We start from the raw sequence: 24312 nt of genomic DNA on the forward strand, positions 1-24312 counted from the left end.
AGCAGATGCTGGACAGCATCCCACCATCACTGTGCTGACTCCAGAAGACTCAGTCTTGGTCATGACTCCAGGCCCCTTCTGCACTAACAGTCATGGTTGCTGTGGGGTCTCTGCCATGCTCCTAAGCAACAGTTACATTCATGCTCCACGGCAGGAGCTGCGCAGCAGGCTGGCGACCCTCGTCTGAACTTGGCTGAGGATGGGGGTGTAAGCACTCCCTAGACAGGAGCCACCAACAAAAGCAGACACTGGCTTTGTTTGTGACCAACAGACAACTGTCATGCCAACTGCATGGGAAGCAGAGAAAGGGCTGGGGTGCCTTGCCTGAGGCTCAGCCTAGGGTTAGGGCTTGTAGAGAGAAAACCTACAGCTGGGTTGGGAAGGGGGGGCTAGGTTAAGGTTTAGGTCAGCCTAGGGCTAGGTTAAGGTTTAGAGTAGAGAGAAGGAAGCGTATCAAGCATCCTGCAGTCAAGCCTTAGAACTAAAATGTTCATCCTTCTCTCTTAAGGTGCAGATACTGCCCTGCTCACTACCACACTGCCCTCCAGGCCCTGTTCAGTCCGACTCCACAGAACAGGGGTAGGTGAGACTACCAGCACTGCAAGGACCTCTGGAGCAGTTCAGCAGCTTAAGTACCCAGGGAATAAGCAAACTGCCTGGTGAACTTAAATTACATGATTTATATTCAATGAAGGCCCTTACAGGGCAGTGGTTCTTTTAACAAAATGTAAGCCAGAGCTCTAGCAGCAGACAATATCATGGTGCAATTCACTGTAATATTCACTTTTGAGAATCTGGCCCTTTATTCTTAGAAAACAAGCACCTCCCTTTACTTCCCACCTGCCTGGAAACACAGTGAAAGATCTGAGACAAATTATTCAGTATAAAAGCTACATTAATAGCCATTATTACAAAAAAAACCCCAAGAACAAACAAAAAGAATGTTCACACTAATGTTCAAAAAAAAAAGGGGGGGGGCACGTTCTAAAGGAATATATGAAACAAGCTGAGGACTGATGTCTTCTTTCAATCCACCTACGTTTGTAAGAAAATTTGTTTTTTCCTTCCCCATCCTCAGTGGTTAGTGATTGCCCTTTGTGTCCCCACTGGAGGTTATGCCTCCGTCAGATGTGCTACCTGAGCTAGTCATCTGTAGTGTGTTAAACAAGCCAGGTTAGGAAAGACTCAATTTAAGCCACCCAGGCTTAAAGTGGTAACCCACTGAGTGTTGACTGATCACACAGAGCTCAACCAGGAGATCTGAAAAGAGAGTAAATCTCTGCAGCAAGCCAGTGGCAAGGAGCTGGATTTAGCAGGTAAAACCTGTGTTCAACATTCTAACAATTAAAAAAGGATTTGCTGTATAACAAAGTCCTTTTCTAATATCAACTCTGTAGGAGTTTCATCAAATCTCTTTTCCAAACAGATAGTGGTACACCTCTACCACTGGTAAACACTGTTAAAACTTCTTAGCCCTAACAGATTTCATTTGGCTAGTAACAGGGTTGAATTTCATTAATGTAAGCTAAGCTTTAAAAATAATTTAAGATGTATCTTATGTTAAAGATGGAACTTTTAATACAGACAAAGGCAGGGTATATCCACACATCATGGTGAAATAGCATGTCTATATACCCATGCCCAAGGCCAAGCAAGATTATCTCCCCCCTCCCATGTCTTTTTTGGCTGCTGCTGCCCAGCCAGCAAGCCAAGCAGACCGTGACACTGCTGCTACAGTGGCCAAATGAAGCTATGAGGAGCTAGGCTAGGGGACAGCTGCAAAAGCCAAAGCCAGTAGGACACAGCGCTGTGACCCAGAGCAGCACTGGGAGGGTACCCCCTCACCCAGTGCTTGATGAGATGCACTACTGCTGCAGGCTGTGCCTTCAGCAGGGTAAATTAGCCCAAGCGAAATGCTGTGCTAATGCAATTAGGCTGCTTTTGATGCTGCAGTTCAGTTTGTGCTGAATCCTTCCCTGGGTAGGCAAGGATGACTGTCTTCTTAAGGAAATAAAAATGACTTAATTGGTTCTCATGTCTTTTGAGAAATAAGTTTTCTCCATTAAAGAACTGACAAGACATCCTGAAAACCTTCAGTACAGTGGGCAGTAGCATGAATTACCCATGATACCAAGGACTGAACTCATCTTCCTTTTAAAGTGGTCTCTCCAAATGAGAGAGAGAGCTCATGAAAGAGGATAAAATGAGGAGAATCAACACCTGTTTCAAGGAAAAACAATGACTGTAAAGTGTTGATTAGCATCTTCCCTGAACAGTATGCTTAATGCGGTATTAGTTAAAAACTAAAAAGCAACTTTAAGGAAAAACAGTTACATGACCAACTCCTCCTTCCTCTCCAGAGGAGAAAATTGGAGAAAAGAAATGAACTATACATGACAGATGTTACTCATCATTACACGCACTTCTGAAGGCATAAAGCAGTAGCGATAAAGCTGTAGAAGGATCTGAGAGCTTCAAGCTGTTTGTTTGTACTGCTGCTATTGCTGGAAAGGCAAAAGAACCTATCCTGCCTCTGGGAACGCTGTATAAATGTTTTAAAACTCAAACGCACATATTTTAAGGGTGAGATACATTACCTTTGGAGAAGACACTTTGACATGGACAATAATTGGTGCTAAAGACGTCTTGATAAGTTGTGCAGGGTGGTTGATCGTGTCTGCATCTAGCACAACCAGCTGTAAGGACCTCGCCAGCTCAAAGATTCTTTCAATTTCACTCTGTACTTCAGCTAATAAGAGAGAGAGAAAAAAAAATGAAGGGTCAAAACCATTCAAACCCAGCATTATTTAGACAAAAATACAATCACCCATTTATTTACAAAGACTGTATGTGTTCAGTGTATGAATTCTATATGTGAATTAATGTAACTTCCACAAAATAACCTATTACTCAATACTTTTTTTTTTTTTTTTTTAAAGAAATGTTACCGTGGAGAACATTCTGTTGCCTGAAAATATGTAATTACTACACTGACTTATAAGATAAATGTGACCAAGCCATTCAGTACAATTAAATATATGTTTCTAGTAAAACAAAATACACTCAAGCATATTTTCCAAATCTTCTAAATAACTTACGATAAAAAATGATAGAATATTATTTAAAAAGACACTAATGGCTATGTTCACATCTAAACATTTTTATACGAAGAAAAAGGAGAAATTTACTCCCACATAAATGCCATTTCTGATATTCATTCTTAATCATGCATGTCGATGAGAGGAATTTTAAATGGATAAAGTCAGCGCAAATTAAAGCCTGTAAGTTTTACCACCAGTGTTCAAGAAAGTTGTATGTCAATAGTTCACATGCATTTAATTTGCCTGAGTGCTGTTCCAATAACCTTCAAAGTACACGACTACTTATTAAAACTTACATTAAGCCTTTGGCTAAGACTTAACGTCTTGGTGTTCTGAAGTCCCTCCTAACATGTCACCACAAGGATTATTTCTAAACTTAAGTATGTCTTCTTGGCAGTATTAGTGATTTAACAGAAATATCACTTAAAACTAAGTCTATCCCAATGTAGATCTCCCACAGAGGTACATATGCCCCCAGGCACAAGGTTTAGCAGACACACCACTCACCTTTGGAGAACCTAATTTTGGGGTGCCTGATTCCCAGATTAGAATGCCAACTAGGAGTGACAGGTCCTACCTCCTATGCCATATAGGGAGAGAGGAAGCCGTCTCAGCACGGCATTCCCACAGGGCAGGGCATGGAGGAGGGAGTTCACCTTCCAGCTGAACAGGCGATGCTAGGTAGACCTCTCTCATATCACTTTCCTGAGGATAGGCACTTAAACAAGATTTGGAGCCCCTCCTCAAGGTAAACTGCTGTGCTCTTTCTCCTAAAAGCTGAGCCAGGTCCACTTTCTCCTTGGGAAAAAAACAGCCTAAAAAGGCATTCTAGTTCCATAGTTCAAACACTCTCTCAGAACGTCAGAGAACCGGGTTTAAGCGCCTTTTCTTCCTGAGAAGATTAAAAAAACAATACCTTTTATCTCCTGGGATGGTGTCCCAGAGACTAGGTTATTGTTGTGCATGTACGTACACACAGATTTCCACCTCCAGTGGAGAAATTAAAAAAATTAAAAATTCATCGGGCCAGCATAGCCCAGCAGTCATGATACTGAGGAGGGAGTCGGAAGACCAACATCCCAGTCTGCTCTCACAGCTAGACTGGAATTTTAAGCAGTAGCTGTTCAGCGTAAACTATAACACCAGTCCCTGGGTCAGAAACAAAACCACGTTTCCTTCCCAGCTTGACAGGGTGAGAACTCTCCAGCAGCTTGCAGTGCAAAGTTAAGAGCACCAGTCTGAGAAGCAGCAGCTGTGAGGCTATGTCACCTCTAGGAGAAAACAGCACTGAACCCAGTTTTTGCAGATCCTGACTGCAGGCCCCTAACTCACCTTTGTAGATAATAGCTATAATGCTGCTTGTTCTAGTCCTTGTAATTGCTTAATGTGAGGCTAACAGAGTACACGGTGCTCTGAAGCCACTCCTCAGTCAGATAAATTTTGTTTCCCAACAGTGTACATGAAGTTCAGAATTATATATAAAAATCCTGTAGACACATTTAGAATTGAAGAATTTATATGACCTATTAAAGCTGACACCCTCTCACTCTCTTCCAGTATGTAACTATGTTCAGAATTATATCTGTGTCAATGTCTTACCTAAACTGGATCTTGTATTTGACCGCTCAATTATTGCCCTCTTGCTTGGATTATTTAGAACAGACCTCTTAGCAAGAGAAATGTCAGCTGTCACTCTAGTTATTGATATCCTATGAGTAAGAACACAGGACAGAACAAAAACACAGCAGTCACATTTTCATTGCACCGTGCATGACATACAGCTACATTCCATTCCAGAGTGCAAATACAATAAACTACCACTCAGACATGTTTTATAGCTGAGTTATAACATCATTAAAGTACAACTAAAGAGAATGCTGCATAACTGCACAACATTGTCTATCGTCTACGTTATTATAGACTCTTGCATAGTTTCTGCTATCTTACTTAATATCATGAGTTAATTTTACCCCTCCCCAACTCTCATCCATCTCCAACAGGAATTTACAAAATACCATAAATACTACAGGTTAAAGCGAGTCTTAGAGTATACAGAACAACAGGAGTCACAACAGTAATAGCACTTCTTCTCCCAAATGGTTTATGAACATTGATTAAAACCTCACATTTCTGACAGGTAAGGAAGGAATATTTGTGTATCTGAGTAGCCCATGTCTCATCTCTGAGCGTCTAGGAGTAACTGAACAGGCGTAGCCTACTTTGGGAGATCAGTCCTCCAACAGACACTCACTTCACAAACACAGAGCTGTGGCATGGGCTAAATGACTTGCTCAAGGTCAGAGAGAAGCAAGTTGAGCCACAACTTTTTGTACTGCTGGAGCCTCCTCTTTAACTTAGGGTGGGCAATTTTGTCAGATTTGTCAGTGAGCTGACAAGAGACTAAAGGTAAGCGCCTTCCTCGATCTTGTGCACGTGTATCAGGCCCGGGAACAATGCAATTTCAGGCGCCTGTGCCTGAGGACTTCCCTTTAAATCAGATTATAAAACAAAGAACACGTTCACTGCACGTAAAAACCATTTAGGAGGACTGTGATGGGATCCAAAGAGCCATGAATAACAAAAAGAAAGCAAGCTAGAAATGACTAGCAGGTAGAGGGGTAAAAACAGTAGAAGCATTTTTCCACATAATACATAAATAAATTTGTTGCAGAGGATACAGTGGAGGCCAAAAATATCAATGGGTTAAAAAAAGGAACAGGAGAAATTAATGGGTTATGGGTCTACAGGTGGCCAGAAAACCCAGTGGTCTAGAGCCCATCTCTGGCTCAGGAAGCTCCAGATCTCTGACTCTTGGAATCTGGAAAGTACAAGAGAAATGATCATAAATCTAATGCGCCTCTTCTTACATCCTTCCTTGAACATCCTCAAAGACAGGATACCGGGCCTTCGGTCTGTCCTAATGCAGCCAGCTATATAAAGCATTTCATTCCCCAAATAAGAAGTAATCTTAAGCATCACTGCTGCTGAAGGTCATTAAAAGAAAAAGTGTACCTTTCCTCTCTTTTGTTTACACTCTGTAGAGTTAGGCCAGGTCTACCCAACAGTGATTAAATACAGCGCATTTAGAAAACGACACTGTTAGAGCCTCTGCAGTAGCCTTTCCCTGAGCGGTGCCTAGCAGCTAAGCACTGGAAGCTTCCTCTCGGCAGGTCTGCACAGCTCGCAGCCCTCGGCCGCTCCTGCGGGTCCCTGGCCACGAGGCTGGGGCACAGAGAAAAGCAGCAGCTCACAGAAGTCAAGCACATTAAGAGATGGGAAGGAGTGCTGCTAGCTGAAGTCCTGCTGAGGAATCTTTTGAAAAGCTCCTCCCCGGACAGTCATTTCCCTTGTGGGTGATGTGGATCTGTCACAAAATTGCAGCAGAGAGGGGAGAAAAACAAATAAATCGAAAGAAAGAAAGAAAGAGGGGAAAAAAGACTGCAAAGCCATAAAAATTGGCAGGAGAATCAAGAAGCAGCTGAGGTTCCTAAAAAGGAACTGAATTCATTTTTCTGAAGTCATTCAGATCTAAAATCAATTGTATCAGCTTGCTTGTAGCATTTAACTCTTCCACAGTTAAAATTCACACTTCTGCCCGATCTAGCTGTCAATAGCTAATAGCAATAGGACTTCCAAAAACCCCTTCGCTCCAGGCAGGCCCTCTTCCTTCTCCCCTCCGCACAGACGCCAGCAGGACGGGCGAAAACAGAAGAGCAAGGCACGGGGTACCCCCACTCCCCGGCAGCCTGCAGCCTCCGTGGGTGCTCCTAAGCAGGCTTTACCTTTGCACCTCTGTGATCAGGTGTTGCTGACCTTTGGGCATTAGGACACTGCTCGGGACATTTTCAGATAGGGTATAAAAATATACCTCATAAAGGATATAGCCATAGCACTCTCATCCTGGCAACCTGGTATGACTTGTCGCTTCCAGTTGCCATGGTTTCCTGCCAAAAATCAATGACTTCCAGCTGCCATAGGCGTACGCAAAGCTAACAGACACATGCCAACAGCTGGGCAGAGAGCATACGCCACGGCTCCGTACCTGCCGTCGCGCAAACGGGCACCGGAGCCCATGCAGTCAGCTGCGGGGAAATCAGATTAGTCAGGCTGCTCAGGAGCGGGGAGAAGATGTACTGACAGGCTGCATGAACAGCTCAGAAAAATGACAAATTTAACTGCAGGCTGCCACGTACACTGCTTCATCTGTCAGATTTTAAATCAATCACTACATTTGTAGAGTCTGCTAAAATCACTTCAACTGGGCAATTAAAAATTGGGGAAGGGATAAGATATTTTGCAAAAAAGTCCATCATTAAATGTTTTGTCAGTTCATGGGTTATTTCAGCATTGCCACCTCCTCACTGCACCCCAAAAGCTACCTTGCCCGCAAGTCCTGCTCCACCTCTTCTGAACAAAAGACACTATTATTTTCATTGTCCTAGTGCCAACGTTTTAGATATTTTCGCACCTGATTTACTCTCATATATCAGCTAGTATAGCACAAGCTTCTCTACATACAGTTCAAATACACTGAACAAACTAGGATGAAGAAAAGGTGAACAACCCAAGATGCAGCTGATGCCTACAACTATCAACAAGTTCCAGTGGAAAGGAAGAGATGACAGGGACCAAGCATACGTTCCATGAAGAAATCCACATATTTATCCCTCTTCACAGTTTCTTGGGAATTTCTTTTTTCTTTGTTCCAGCTGAACAGGTTGAATTTACAGCTTCTTAAGTTCTGACGCATTTTCCCTACATTTTAGTTTTTAGCATTTCCTTCTTCAAATTGCCTTTTTAAATATTTCTGACTACCAAGAATATTTAAGAGCTGATTTTCTTAGGTGTTGGCCTGAAGCACCATTTCTGCACACTGTTGAAATCTGCTCCGTTTCTGATACTTATTTCAGGGCTAGGGTGTGATTAGTTTTATTTAGAGAACAGCCTGTTGTATAGGAGCCTGGAACTTGACGCGAGGTACTGGGACGAGCTTAGCCCAAACATAGCAACTTGAGAATAAAATCACAAGACACTTATATTTGGTATCTGTACGCTTCAGCAGCTTGCTGGGCTAGTCCAGCAATACACACTTGTATCCAATGCCTAAAAAAAATTTAATATGCCCAGAGATTTGTGAATAAAACTGTAGCTTTATTTGCAATCAGTCATGCTTTCCCAACTGTTCCACGACATCCACAAAAGGAACCGGAACGCTCTTAGAAAGTAATCTATTTGTTAAAGTTACCCTCTGTGCAATCAGCCCAGGTGCCGGGCAGTGACTTGGGAGCTCTGGAGGGAAGGGGGCCAGCAGCAGGCCAGGAGCCGGGCCCTGCCGAAGAGCTTCCCGTCCCTCCGAGTCCCGGCCAGACACATCAACAGCAGCTGCCAAGAGGCACCCAGCCTGCTCCCGATGCTTCCAGGGCAGTGTTAAAAGCCTGAGCCTCACAACGCCATCTTTAAAGATGTTATGGCTCCTCCCTGGTGCCCTAGTCGCCTTTCATCTAGATTTCTTCTGTAGTTGCAGTCCGATAAGATACTGAGGCAAAATTAATCAGTCAAACCTAAAAATCCTTCTACAGACATAGCAGATATGAAGATATGTGCACTTCTAAAAATACATTAGTTGTGTTTCACCCCAGAACTGGCCGCATTTCAGTGTTGATACAAAGCTGGTGAATCAGTTTTGAACATGCATCAACCTTCTTGCATTAAAGAAGTCTCTAAAAATGTTATTAATACATGGGGAAAAAAGCATGAAATGGACAGTATTTCTCACCTCCCATCAAACCTGTGCTTCAGGAAGTCAAAGAGAGCTTTCTGCATCATGTCTGTCACCTTTGCAGAGGTGAGGGAGATTGAACAGGAAGGATTGACAGGGAGAAAAAGAAGTCAAAAGTAAGAAAAGAGGTAAAAGATAAGGATACTGCCAACAATCAATACCTTTTACAGGCAGCAATCATTTAGTTTCCACGGCCTTGGCAGCATGCTTTGTAATAAATACTTGCAAGTTTTCTGACTCATTCTCTAAAATGCTGAACGGAGGATGTGAGAGCTCTCACTCCTAATGCTCTTGTCTTCATTTGCACTGAGATATTAGAACACTCCTCATAAACTTCCATCACAGTATCATATCCAACAGGCTCGAGCACATGTCAGAAACTTATGGGAATATTCGGGTAGAACAGATCATTTGTTTTTCTCCTACAGTTACCGTTATTAGAACTGGTTTAGAACTTCGGATACAAAATCTATCTTGTTTGATGGTGTTTTAACAACAGCAGAAGTAATCTCAGTGAGGCCCACAAACAGAAAAAAATGGATGTTTCTATTCCTATACGAGGGGAAACACCTGAGAGATGCTCGGCACCCATAGCTGTAACCTCCTTTATTTAGCGAACTCTTTGTCCCTTTTGGTGCAACTCAGACTGACGTCTATTATCCGCCAGTCTAGAGAGGAACTCGGTCTAAGCCCCAAGGCCTCTGGCAGTTTATTTCTCCTGTATTATCTTTTGAAGTGGTTCTTACAGAATTTAGAAAAAAATGTCAAAAGAAATTTCCCATGTATGTTGCAAAGTAAGATCAGTGCGTCTCTGTTACGCAGACCACTATCTTAAACTAAAATCAATATCCTAACTTCATTACCATTTAAAAGGGTACTTTATGCACCACTGTATGTCCAAAATGTCATATTTGGTATGGGTGTGGGGCACCTATTTGTAGATGGGTATGTATTAACAAACAGCCCTTCTCCTCCTAAATTTGGGAGTCCCTAGGGTAACTTAACCCATGGTGCAGCACCATGAAAATGAGTGGATGAAATTTTCTCCTTTCGAGAAACATCACCATAAAATTAAAAGGCAGATAGTAGAAAATGAAATACCTAATTCCTGCTTTGCTAAACTACACATTTAATCACTCTTACCAAAAAATCTGATGCAAGAACACTGCATTACACTAATAATAGTACCATTCTGCAATCTTCCTAGGACTCATTACCTTAAGAACCATTCCAATACATTTAACAATATCCTATAAAATACGAATAAAATTAATTAAACTAAATGAAGTGTATCTTTGATTTTATGCTAATTTAGTTTTAATGTTAATTTAGATCCTAATTCAGCAAAGCACTTAATAGATGGTTAAATGCAGGTATTCACCAAAACATCCTGCATAAAGCTTATGTTCAAGTTTCAAAAGACCATTTAATACTTGCTAATCTGCAGCAACATTGAAAAATGAGTGTCCTGTTTATCTATGCATATTACTGAGGCATATTACCATACCTATTTTCATGTTGAAGAGACGATAATAATTTAGATGGGCTACAGGCTTCTTTATCTGTACATTCTAATATAGTAATAATCTTAAAAAAAAAAAAAGTCAAGAAAAAATGCTGAAGTGATAACGATCAGTTCCAAAATTCGTGTTGGAGAATAAAAGTGACTATGCAGGAATAGTCTAGCTACTTCATCTGCCAACACCAAATTTCACAGGAAGATGTGAAATTTTCATAAATGGTAATGGGAGAACGATGAGCTTACGGGGAAAGTGTCTTAAAAATTTGGTTACTTAAGGCTTTTCTACATTCAAAGCATGTGCTAGTTTAACTAAAATTTTACCTATATATGGAAGTCTAGTTAATTTAACTCGACTGTTGCAACTTCTTTTTTGTGGTGGACCTCAATTCTCTTTTCTTACTTGATTTAACCAAGAACAAATGTACTGAAAATAATGGATGCACACTGTGTTTAAAGCAGTACAACTGCAAGGAGAGTCCTGGTGTACTTCTGTTACCTACCTTTCAGCTTAGACGTCACAAACAACAGGCAGCTTCTGTTCTGCTGCAGTGTAGAATAAAATGCGTCGGTACCTCACCCAATAGGTGCAAAGTACTAACTATGCTCTTAGGTCTTATATATAATATTCTGACTATTATTTTAGCTCAGATCACTTAAAATTGCTGTAAACCATTACCACAGATCAAATGTAGTATGGCAAATCACGGATGAAAGATGTTAATTAATTGCAAATAACTGGAATACATACCTCATAACCTTTCAGTGACGGACCCACTAAGACAACAGGCCTCATTGATGGTACTACATCATACGGAGGAACATGTTCTGTCTAGAAGAAAACATCTCATTAGATCCCATTAACCAAAGAAGATCAGGATGAAAATCCTGGAAACTATGTACTAGAATTAAAAAAGAAAAAGAAAATGAAAACAAAAGTACTTACCACTTTTTGTTTCTGTTTTGCTAAAAGACCAAATGAGAATTTGGTTAAACACATTCTGTGCATAATAAACATAATACTTGCAAACAAAAATCCCTTTGTTTATGAACTTTTGACTTCTCTCACTACATCTCCCTTCTGATCAGCTCTATTTTAATTGGTCACTGATTTGATTTTGGGGGGAGCTGCCACTTTTCAAGAATTTTTTTTCCTAATCCCTTAGTAGCTACTACACATCTAGAAATAGATGTCTTTTTCTCCACCTCCACATGCAAGCACTTTTCAGTGGAATATTTTAATATGTCAGCAAAAGGGGGAAAGCCCACATTTTTCATACGCAGCTTTTAAAATAAAAGGATTAGAAATAGCAAGAATTTCCTTAAATAAAATTCTGTCTTACCGGTAGAAGTGGGTGTGGCTCGAAATGTGCCAGAAACCATTTCTCCAAGACTTGAAGAAGAATTTCCACTTGATTTCCTACGGCATCAGAAAGAGCCCTGTTAACTTGTGAGGTTTCCGGCATCAGCTACTTGCCCATGAGGAATTAACACAGTAAAGGAGAGAGTCTTCACCCACATTTGTGCTGTGAGAAAGCTCTCTGCAGTGAGGGATGAAGGACACTGGGCAGGGACACAGGGAAACCAAGGAATCAGTAACTAGACAGACCTGTACGTCTGCAACAACTGCAAACGGCCCATGAAGGGAGAGCAGGTTCTATCACAGACGTCGCAAAGTTTTTCTGTGATCTGCCCGCAGGCTGGGAAAGGCATCAGTGCTAGTCATAGACATCTGCTAAATTCATCATATGCAGGGCGCATAATCCAGCTCTGCACAAGACCACCCACGCACAGCTCTAGTGTCCTGTGGGGTCCTACCAAGGTGTGGGACTAGGCAGAGAGGTGCCTTTGGAGGTCTGGGATATTAACTGTTGGTTTAAATAACTCTTCCTGTGTAGCAACGCTCCAAGGAGCCGTGTATCTCCTCTTTCCTTCCTCCACGCCACCCTCATCCGGCCCCTCAGTCCTGCCCATTCCCTTCCCTCCTCTGCTTGTGCTACGCACCCAAACAGAACCGCTTGGGTGGCAAAGCCAGGGAGCCTGGAGCAGAAACCCCGTTTGTATGGGGGAAACAAAAAAGGAAAGATGTTCAGATGAATCAGTCACCTAATCCAGTTCGTTCCACAGACAGCTGAGGAGGAGATGGGGGAAAGGGAAGGAAAGTTCAAGGAGGAAGAGGGCTGTTTAAGCCACCTAACCACTGCATGCAACACCACAGTCGCACAGGACTATCAGCATGTCTTGAGCATAGTATTTACCGTTTTTCATTCCATGCAGACTGAACAGCAAGCAAATACTAGCCCAAATTAATATTCTGTCCTTGCTCTCCAGAGCAGGGATTGTTTACCCCTGGACTTGGCAAGTCCTCAACACACATAGACTAGACACGACTATAACACAGATGATATTGCAAATAACCACTAACAGTAGTTTCATGTTCCAAGACTCTGGAAACCCTCTCTAATAGGTGAACTTTCACTGCTTTAGTCAGACAAAGCTAGAATTCTTCTTTATCACAGACAGCCTTAACACTACAGCTAGTCATAGCTTTCAAAGAAATCTTAAGATACAGATACTAAATGGTTTTATGTAACAAAGGTGCTCAAAAAGAAACTATTCATTGTTTACTTCTTGCTTTCAACTCTATCATACAGATCCAGGAGTGTTAGTATAAACTACTGAAAATCTTAATATATTTTTCTGTTGCAATATTTCTCCTCCTCTCTTTCATACTTAAATTTTATTCCCAATATTCTCCACAGGTGAGATTATAAAATCTTCACAGGAATGGTGATTCGGTGGAGTTATGCTTATTCACACAAGCAGAGAATTTGCCTGCTAATATGCCATATCTGAAACAGTATCATAAATACTCTCTAGTGTACACCTCTGAATTAGATCCCCCTCTTTCCATATGCGGAGATTCCGCTGAAGCCATTTCAAAAATTGTAAAAGCAATTTAGATAAAGCAGAGTTAAGGCTGTTCAATCACTCTAAAAACATTTCCCCAGATGGCTTACCCTTAAAATGAATCCTGACCTTGATTAAGTATATTAGTATGCCAATTCCCTGGCAATACTATATAGGCTAAATTATGCTCCTCTTCTTGCTGTCTATTAGGGCTAGATTCAACTGGCTCACCTTTCTTTACTCTGCAGTAGCTAAAGGTTTTGTTCTCCTTGTTATCTCTTTGAACATTTAAATTTCATTTTCAATTAGTGGGTATAATATGCTAGAAGTAAAATGCATTGTGTGTACTCAGCCTATAGAAGAGAGACTTCAAAGTCCAAACTGAGATTAGGAGAAATTCCCTTTTGCTTTCTAGACTTGTGTGCAAGCTTATATTTATCAAGGGACTTGCAATTTCCAGCCCTAGCAGTGGGGATGTACAAAAAAAGACAAGCTGGGAGATGAAGAGAAGCAGAACCACTAAGCTTACCTCTATGAAATCCAAAAGGTTTGGTTTTGGCCAAAATAGAAAAAACCCCACAACCTTAAGAATACAAGAGTCAGGGAAAAAATCTGGCAGTTTTTGAGCACCAAGCTGACTAAACCTTGTAGGGACTTAAACTCTCTAGACTGTCAGAAACTTCTGTTGTTACTACTTACACTGCGTAATTCATCTTTCCTAAAGCCAACAGACATTTTTTTCTTGTTACTCATAGTCATTTGGTGTGTCTATGCTCTGCAAATACGTTTTTTCATTTGGAAACCCAAATCAAACACTCATCCAAATACAACGCAATAAAAAAGAATCAAGTGACCTTTGAAAATATTGTCCAGTGTCAGAAATGATTTTAAATGATTTTAAAAGGTTACAGCATTCTTACCCTCCATGGAAACGTCCTCTCTTCTGCTCCTGCTGAATGCGGATATTCTCCAGTCTAAGCGGGCTTGGAATAAAGCCAATCTCACAGCCCTCTTTAACCAGCCGTCCTATCCACCAGTCATTATTGTATTTCTGGAACGCAGAAAGGTTACTGGCTTCAGTTCCAAATGTTCCATGTCCTAAACTCCCTTATTTTGTTATATGCAATTTTTAACTCCATACTAGTTCATGAAACCAGATTCACACTGAAGTCTCAGAACTGGATAATTTGTGTAAATTTAAATGAAGTTAAAAGGTGTCAGCCAGTATTAGAAAGGTTGATGCCTCCTTTACATCCAGAGAACAGTTTAATGGGCCTGACCAACTTCTGGTGAGGCACGGCCACCGAGCGAACCCACTGAGGCCACATAAAACAGTCAAGCAAAGAAAAAACACCTTCAGATCACTGTCAAAACCACAGTTACTGGTTTCTTGTAAACTTTAGTGGTCTGCCCTAAAGGTCACCACCACTTCTCCTTCCTTGGTTCCAGCTACTTGTACAGACATTATTAACATGCTATCATTTTTCGGAAACCTTGTGTAGCAGAAAAGCTCTATAAACACCACTTTAGAAACTGAAATACAGAAAGACCAACCCACCCAAGACAATATAGGAAGCTTACAGCTCCGGCAATGAATTAAACCTCTATCTGCTTAATACGATGCTAGAACTCTAACTGGAGGGTTGTGCCACCTCTCTACAGATGAATTTATTTCTAGTGCTACTGCCCAGAAGCAGCTAAACTACTTGGATGCTACATGTTTAATTTATGACAGTTGAAGAAAAGTTTGCCTTGAGGCAGAAAATTTAATATGTATCTGAAGGTATAAAATTTTATTTTTATTTACCTTTAGTAATATACGTTTTTTTCTGCATTATTGAAAACCTGTCCTAACTTTAATGATTAGGAGATGAAGAGTGCTATCACACCGGCAAAGGATTTGTTGCATCTGGCTGCTGGCAGAGCTTCTGAAGAATAAATTTTGAAAACCTTATACTCTGCTATGCTTCATTAGATATCTCAGTGTTCAAAAGAAACATTACTTTTCACAACAGACCTTCAAGTAATTAAGACCAATGTGTGTGTCAATCCTGTTTTCATGCTCTGAGGAAACAAGTTATCTGCACCATGAGTTAGAAAGATATCACAGAAGCCTCCTCTTAAAAATGGTATGTTCTACTGGCTCTATATTTTCAAGCACCTAAATTCATGCTAAAAAACATAAGTACCATGGCCTAGTTGTCAGAAGTGAAAAAGTGACTAATTAAAGCCTTTGAAACATAGAGAGCCTCAACATCTTTGAAAAATGTATTAGCCCACCTATTAGCATATACATACATACACAGACATATTTATGTACATATTTAAGTGAAACGTAAACCCCCTTTTTCAAAACCTGTTCTCCATATATAGCTGTTATTTATGCAAAAGGATCCATTATTTTAATCATTTCAGCTTTTTAAATATGTTCTTCATGCTATTATGATCCTGATTCACAGAATGTCAGTACAGAAAGCTTAATATTAAATATATTGCTTTTGCAACATATTAACCAGAACTATTCACATTCTTTAAATATTTCACATACTTCATCACTTTGCAGGATCTAGCATTCTGCTGTTCTAAATGAGTGAAATCAGTGAATTTAAACCAGTGCAAAAACTGAGTCATATCAGAATTACCAGTTACATTTTGGTTCTAAATGCAGGGCTTGAACACACAAACCCTCCTTCTATTAGCAGGTAACGGACATCTGATTTACACTTCTATACGTGAGATCAGAATGAGGGTTATGCTGAGACTATCTGAACAATAGAAATGATAGAGATGCAGTACGGGAAAACAGGAATATTTTCATTAGGTCATCACCTCCCATGTGTCATTCTTTGCATCCAGCGTGTGGGAGGACTACGATCCATTCCTGTTGGTTGCCATGCCTATGATTCCTTGTGCATTGTCAGTAACTGTTGCCACTTCATCTCCTAAGTAAGTGCATTATGTATGGCCTTGTCGGAGACGGATGAGACATACAGGACACATTCTGAATATAGAAACTCATCAGTTACCGCTGATGTTTCATCTTGTCAGCAGGGTGACCTGACTTCTACCTAGTTTAGTGCTATTCTAGAATCTGGAACCATGTTTGCTCTAGTCCACAGAAGCCTGACAGACCACTGAAAAACAAATTCTGCAAAGCCTTTGTCCATGCACATACTGACTCCAGCACGGGGAACCATTCCTGAAATCATACTGCGGTAGAGCCAGAGCTTCATGCAGCTGAAGGTTTCACTGTTGTCAGCGAAACTACACTAAATCCTTAGCACAGCCGAGTAATACCTGTAAGTCAGATGGCTGGGACTAGACAGCTGCGGGACAGGAGATGGAAGCGCCTGTGCGAGGGTCCTGCCCTTTGGCGGGGATATGGCCCTGGCCATTTAGACTATGGAAGAAAACGCAGAATGCCAACGGACTCAGAATTTACCCTGAAGAGTGTACAGGTCGGCATAAAAGGAGGTTAGCACATTAAGTTCAATCACTAGCCTGACAATAAAGGTAGCTGCATCCCGGGAAAGCTAAGAGCAAATACTTGTTATAATGGTGATGCACTGAGCTACCCGAACAGTTACACAAGGCAACATGTAGACTGGGGAGTGTGGCAGGGATGGGGCATTTCTGGTACGAAAGGGAAAATGCTGGGGAAGGTAGCTGAGAAAGTGAGCCCTGCTGTGATGTGTACGGCTACCGTTTGCATTCAACTTGGGGTGCTAGCAAAGGACTTTCCCTGACAGGCAGCAGGTTTAGAAGGTGGGGTACATCGAGCACAGCTCAGTTGTGGTGCTGGAAAGAGCAGAACATGTTCTTGGGGAACTAAGGGAGGAGAAAACCAATTCTACATGCAACGATAGACAGATTCCAATTTCATAGTGCTCCACTTCCTCAACAGGGGTGCAAGCGTTGTTCCACACAAATATGAAAAATTAAACTTCCATCTGTTTCCAGTAAAAAGAGAAAATGGAATGAGGGAATCAACTGCCTCTCCTATGTCCTTCTCAGGGAGAAAGAATTTAAAGCAAACCCCCCTGCTCTACCAGCAATCTCTGCCTCTAGTGATAAAGAAGCAGGTGATTTCCCCTTGAATATGTTCAACCTCATGGAGATCAGTGCTTTGAAGCAATGGTAGAAAAATGTTCAAAGAAAGAGATGAACGCGTATTGATCACCCTAAAATCTACCCACAGAATGCAGAGATGAAAAAATGTTTTTTTGCAAGCTGCATGCCTCTATACAAATCTACAAAACAACAGGGGATTATACAAATTCGGAGGGCTCACTTTAGACAGATTACAAAGAATTGAAAAAAATATGCTCAACATGCAATAAAATGAATTTTTCTCTATCAAAGCACTATCCCCACACTCAGGGCCCATTTATTCCCATTCCTTTTTCCTTAATTTTGTATCTTCAATATTTTCTTTTCTTATTGTATTATTCTCAGTCTCACTTCCTCTCTTACAGGGCTGTCTGGTGCTTTATGAAGACCTGGTGTAAACTGGTGCTACGTCACTTTCTGGTCAATCCCCTCCTCTCATCTAGTCTCAGACCCATCACCAAACTTGATTTGATGGAAAGAATCTGCATCTACCACGTTGAAGGGGATTTTAAATCTAGCAAGATGGAATTTCCTTCCTGCGGCACAAAAATCCAACAACAAATTGGTAATATTCAATAGTACAAGATAAAAGGCCCAGGGTGCTGGAACTCTGCAAAGGATGACGTACCACCACAGCATCACTAATCAGGCAGATGTGCTGTGCTCTGCTGCCTCCACTCAGCTCTTTTTTATTTGGTATGGCTCAGACTTGACTGCTCAAATTGTAGCTCTTGGCAAGTGAAAAGGGAAAAACTACTTCCTGTTTTTACCTCTTTAATGTGTAGAAAGTCCTTGGCATCAAAAGAGATAGCAGTACTTGGGACAGGAACATCTTCATCCAGTGCTCCGCAGTAACTCACATTAGTCTTAACAGCAAATGCTACTGGCTTGGACTATAAGCAGAAACAGACATCACAAACACAGCATAAAAGTGATGTTGTATTTTTCAAAATCAAGAATTAATCTGTTGCATCAAATTACTCAAAATCTAGTAGAGAACACTTGCCAAATACACCGATTCAGATATAACAATTTCACACAAGCCAGCAGAGTTCAGCTTACTACAGAAGATCTAAATTTAAACCACAAAGGCAGTGGTTTGGATCAGTATCTGTATGCCCAACACTACGGAAATAATACTGGAAATCTGCAACCCATTTCACCAGGAGGTTGAGTAGGTGCCGATATCCTGCCGAAACAAAAACAAAGCAACAACCACTGGCCAAATCCTTCACCAAGAGGTATCAGCACCAACAATACGTCATGTTAGCACACGACAGCACTATATACACCACCCAGTCCCTTCGCTGTCCATTTCTAGAGCAAGCACCTTGAGGAAATCCAGATTCAGAACAGTCTAGTGATACTACCATAGTAGGAATCTGTTATTTTTCACTCCCTACCCCATGCAAGAGAACAGTTCTGCCCTCATTTATATAATGAGATCCTACTAGTTTCATCAGAGCTTCGATAATAGAATTTGGCTCTTTGTTTTAAATAGTATCTCCTCTCTGGGAATACTTGCACTACCCCCAAACATTTTGTTTGCAGAAAACATCACCTGATTCCCAAACTATTTCAAGAGATATCATCATCATTACACACCAGCAGTGTGAATTTAACACTATGCAATTGATAAATGCCACAGACCTTTGTTATTATTAAAGCCGAAAAGAAGAACACACCTTTGCCCTTTCAAGCTGTATAGCTGCTTGTTGTTCTCTTTCTTGGCGGATTGCTTCCCTGTCTTCTTCCAAAGAGACATCAGAGTCCGAGGGTCTGCTTGTGTACGAATCTGCTGAGCCCTGAAAATAAATTCATGTCACTAAAAAAACACATATATAACATTCAGGAACTGTGCCCCCCCCTCCCATCAGATTCATTAAATATCTTTAAAATACCTGTTTCCTAATTTTATTGAGTAGGTTTTATAGCCTGTGTCTAGCAGGAAATTCTGCCGAATTTAGCACAGAAATAATCTGCCTTTACAGATTAGATGCATTTAGCCAAAGACAAAGTCCCAAGAAAAAAGTCTCTCTCCTCTTTCAAAGAATCTCTTCATTTTCTTACCGGCATGGGCATATAAAACTCAGCTGCAGGCACCGTGCAGCAATCTTTTACAATATTTAAATCCTGTCTGGCAACCTTAGATCCAAGATCACCTCTTTGTCAAAGGCTAGGTCACATCAAATTCAATTAGGGTATTATATAGCTTGGCTCGAATCATCCCTCCCTGTAAATATAGCACAATTGTGTGAGTACTTCCCTCCCTACTGCGGGGTGCCACTCACACAAAGAATTGTTCTGTGCTTTAAAGCAAAAAAAGCAGCAAAAGTCACATTATTAAAAGCTACGCAACAGGGCAACACAAAAGCCATACGATGATATGAAATGAAAACAGCACATAACAGCAGAAACAGAATGTAACAGCTTATAAGGGAGGAAATTAGATATTGCCACAGTTCGACCGCTTGTCTGGGAGCCTATTGAGGAGGCCTGGCAGGAGCTGCGGCTTGCAGCGGCTCCTCTCCTCCTTTTACAGAGCACCCGATCCCATTGTCCTGCCCGGTCGAGCTTTATGGCTGCCTGGAGCCAAGTAAAAGAGAGGGATTTAATCTTACAAGACAGACAAGATAAGGACAGGAAATGTTCAGCCATTATGAATCTGAAATCCCAGTTCAAAAACCTCCCTCCAAAAAGCTAAGCAAACTCCAGTTCCAGAAGCCGAGCACAAAGAGCACTTGCACCGAGCCTTCAAGGAGCTGCCCCGAGGGAGAGCATTTGGACAAAAGGCAAAGTGGGTTTGCGCTACAGGAAGAAGCGAAAGATCTCAAAATCCTAAAGTCTAGGTCTAACTTTCTGCTCAAGGTAAATTTTAAATGGGAAATATCCGCCCATTACTGGGCCATTTCTCAAGCAAACGAAATTTCTACTGATATGATTAATATATCCGTTCGGTGAGCAATGGTCTCTGCTTCCGGCAGACTCCAGCACTGCAGAATCTGGTTCTGTTCAATCCAGCCCACGACTGATTTGCATTTGGGTCATCTGTCTGCTCGTAGCAACGCAGAGCTTTGGGCTTTGGCCTCCCCAGCGCGAGGTTCGGCCCTGGCTGCGCCGGCACAGCGCACGCGCCCTGCAGCAGTCGCACGCGCCCCGGAGCCTCGAGCGCAGCGATAGGTGTGCTGCAAGAGCTGCTGGAAGAGCCAGTGCAAAAAGTTTAGTGTGCAGAGCCGCATACAGTTTGCATAATAGTCTCACTAACTCTTTACCTACACATCTTGCACATATTGCAGGAAAAACAACTACACAAAGACACAATCATAAAAAAGTAGAGAACTTCAAAAGGGTCGAGATGATGCAGAGCTGCAGAAGGATCTGGTCCCGGCACTGTATTTCGTAGGAGGAACATATTGCAATGCCTGACTAGGTCTAAGAAACACTATTTTTAAGTAAGGGAAAAGAGTAATACACTGAAAAATATGTATTTTGCATTGTGCTATAGAACCAGTGCAACAGATAATCTCTAAGTCAACACATTTCCAGCAACAAACTGAAAAATATATGTATTCTTTCTGAACTACAGCTTCTTAGGCAAAAAACACAAAAAACTGTTTTTTGTAAAATGGACAACTATTTTGCCTTACCACAATTCTTAGGATTTCCAAATTAAACTCCCCAGAAATTAACACAACAGGCAATACAAAATTATGAAAGATTCATGAATCAGGCAATTCAGGAGCATGTACTCTCAGAAAACTTAAAAGAAAAAAAAAAAATCATTGCTTTAGTGAAGAAAACAACCACAAAAAACCCCACCAACATACAAAAACCTCCCCCAAGACTCTATCCTAATTTTAGGAAAAACATTTAAGGTTTTTCTCGTGTACGTGCATTTGACTGTGTTATTGTATTCACTCAAGAGCTTAGACAAGTTAAGGCAAAGAAAAATAAAAGAGAGATGAACACCACCTCTCGCAGAAAAACCACCACTGAATATAGCAATATTTGTTCATGTACGCTGCTGTCCGAGCGGCCGACGTGCTCAGCATCCATCACTGCATGTTTTCAGCTGCAGATAACTGAGGTCTCACATGATTCTGTTTTCACATACAAGTACTTCACTGTTCCTGTAAATAATAATTTGACATAGCTATATGTCATAAATTATGCCCCAAATGAGCTCCAGTGGAAAGCCAGGAGATTATTATATGGCATGGCCAATTCCCAAATCACAAGACTCGATTAGAAATTATACGATTAAAATAATATGATCTGGGTCTTTTATTTGCCTTCTTTTTGAGCTTTTACATCTCTCATTTTACGGCGCTCTCCCTCAACAAGGCAGGCTGGCAGCTTCCTTCAGAGAAATGAAAGCCCAGATTATTCCATCATTAGTGATTAAAGCAGACAGCTCTTAAAAAAAAAAAAAAAAAGACTTAAACAATCATACATCTTGCAATAAAATTAGGGAAAGCTGGTAACGGTGAGCTTGAGGCCAAAATGCAGAGCCAAAAACATGAAGAACATATTTAGCAATGTTTCACCTTTGCATCTGCAGCTTCAGAGCTCTCAGACCTTGTATGGCTTATGCAGTGCTTCGTGCTGCTGCAAGTACGTTATCATCTCTCTCATAATTCCAAAGCAATTGAAATAGGCTTAGTAGCTCAGCCCCTACAAAGTTTGGCGGTGCTCTGACCTCTCGGGCACGCTGCGGGCTTGCAGGAACCCAGGCATAAAGGGCTTTTCTCCACTTTCCCCCCTCGAGACTGGATCAGTTCCGCGTCGTGCTGCAAACCTGAGCCTGGACGCAACTGGCTCTGCCTCCGCTGGCGCTGGCAAGGGGGACTAGCAGCGTTTCGTCTGAGCTCTGCAACTGCTCCGAGAGACGCCCTTTGCAGGATACAAATAACTGGAATAGCCAACTCTTGGGTAGCTGCAAGCCCCCAAAAAGTATTGTTTTGCTGCCATTATGACTGAAGAAATTGATACAAAAGAGAGGACGGTCTCAAACCGAGGTAAGAAGAGGAGCTTTTGAGCAGCTTGTAGGGCACCTATCAATACCGTTTCTTCAGTTTGGTCGTACTGAGGCGAAACAAAGGATAGAAAATGGCTACACCTAGGGAGCGAGCCCCTGCTCCACTTATAACAAATATTTTTTAATATGTATTTTAGTCCCTAGTAGTTTTATTGCATTTCCCCTTACTGTTGAGATCGGAAAAGTTTGAGGATTGCACCCCGGAGCACCAAGAGCCCAACGGCAGTATTACGTGTGTCAGAGGTATCTGCAACAGCCATCACTCCCCCCCACTCTCCCAGAACAGCCATGCCACAACCCTTCAAATACATATTTTTTTGCTTAAACTGATTTATGTCCTGCAGCAAAAGGACATATACTCTATGTAACCTATCATAAAAATCAATATTCCTACTCTCCATGTAAACTAACACACTCCTGCATACCGATGTGAATATGTATCCATCAGCAGCCTTCTGGTAACGAACCACTGATGAGCATATGCTCTCTTCATTTTATATACGCATAATTTGGCCATAAGCATGGTACTGTCACTAACAAGGGCAGATTGCCTCTACGTCAAGAACAGGATTTGCCTAACATGAACTATGATTCATTCAGCTATGATTTTACTAGACCACAAAAACTGTTTCCTGAAGACTGCCGGCCACCCCGCGCAACAAGGACGGCCTGGAGGAGGAGGCCACGAGGGCAGGCATGTGGGCGCCGCGCAGGGGACCTCTTGGGGCCTGCCGAGTCTCTGCAGAGACACCAGCACTGTGGCTCTGAGCCGGAACAAATTTAACAGCAACAGGCTGAACATGAGCATTAGCTGCTGGCAGCAGCGTAGGCTGCTCCCGGGTTTGGAAGCTGGACGCGCTGCTCTTCCTCCTGCTTCCTTTGGGGGTAGCACAGCCCAGGGCTTCGCCAGCCGCAGCACTTAGTTATACCCATGCACTCAAGACATCTCCTCTCTGGCTGCTCAGGGGCTACCAGATATTTCTCTCCCCCCATCTCGGTGGCAAGATTTAACCTTCAGCTATAAAACACAGCACTAACAGAGACGTAACAGCATTTCTTCCCTTATCAAGGGTGCAAAGCACACCAACTCACTGCACCTAGGTTAGATGGCTAGGAGGAGACCCCTTGCCTGGCCTGCTCTGCCAACTGAAATCTCCGCTCAGCGACTGAAGGGGAAGTCCAGTCCAGGTAGACTGAATTTACATGGTCAAATATTCTAGTCCTAAAGTTATACCCTGTCCTCCATTCCAGAGCCTCGACCGTTCAAAGCAGTTAGGGCAGAAAAAAAGAACAGACCAGGAGCCACAAAGACAGATCAAAACAAGAAGTTTGTTAACTTGTTGGTAAACAAGAAGAGCCAAACATTTAATACCCACTAAACACTTTGAAAACGCAAAATGTAGCTGCTGCTCATCACTGTTATAACTTCACAGACAACAAAGGTTCAACTGCAGCAGAAAGTAAGAAGGGAAAAAAGAAACACAGTCTCCGAATAATAAATCAAAAAGCATACTAATAAATACATGCACTATAGGGCAATAGGAACTGGCTTCTTTCCAAGATGTTGGAGTGCTACCCAGCATAACATGCAGCAACAGGACCACTGGCATGCCCGAAGCCTGGCAGAACCAGCTCTGCTGTCATCAAGAAGAGCAGGCGCTGTCGATAACCCATGTGCTCTTCCACCACGTAGTTTTCCTTTTAATTTTCTATGTACTGGAAGGTGTATGAGAACAAAATGCAGAACCCATCACAGGGAGGACAGATACCAATATCACACATGGAGGCTGACTGGAGAAATCATCCGTGCATGGTAAAATAGTGCAAAAAAACAAAAAAGTGCACAGGCTCATCC

At 41.8% G+C, this 24312-nt stretch overlaps 1 protein-coding gene across 6 annotated transcripts in view; it reads right to left on the reverse strand.

Annotated features, from left to right (window-relative positions):
* The window catches only part of CACNB4 (calcium voltage-gated channel auxiliary subunit beta 4), a 132855-nt gene that overhangs the window by 21034 nt on the left and 87509 nt on the right, over positions 1-24312 (reverse strand). For 5 of the 6 annotated variants that reach the window (XR_003252237.1, XR_003252238.1, XM_026058264.1 and 2 more), the window contains exons 1-6: positions 14230-14309; positions 11743-11819; positions 11151-11231; positions 8878-8936; positions 4701-4810; positions 2598-2749 (exon numbers count right to left, since the gene is read on the reverse strand). Coding sequence is in view for 4 of the 6 variants with exons in the window: in XM_026058264.1 (XP_025914049.1) it covers positions 2598-2749; positions 4701-4810; positions 8878-8936; positions 11151-11231; positions 11743-11819; positions 14230-14236 (486 nt within the window). In the remaining 2 variants the exon portion in view is untranslated. Of the gene's footprint in view, positions 1-2597; positions 2750-4700; positions 4811-8877; positions 8937-11150; positions 11232-11345; positions 11366-11742; positions 11820-14229; positions 14361-18189; positions 18313-19104; positions 19225-24312 lie in introns of those variants that run through there. The other variant, XM_026058268.1, reaches the window with a different exon arrangement.

This window comes from Apteryx rowi, unplaced genomic scaffold (genome assembly GCF_003343035.1).
Source record: "Apteryx rowi isolate R43461 unplaced genomic scaffold, aptRow1 scaffold_145, whole genome shotgun sequence".
Taxonomy (NCBI): domain Eukaryota; kingdom Metazoa; phylum Chordata; class Aves; order Apterygiformes; family Apterygidae; genus Apteryx; species Apteryx rowi.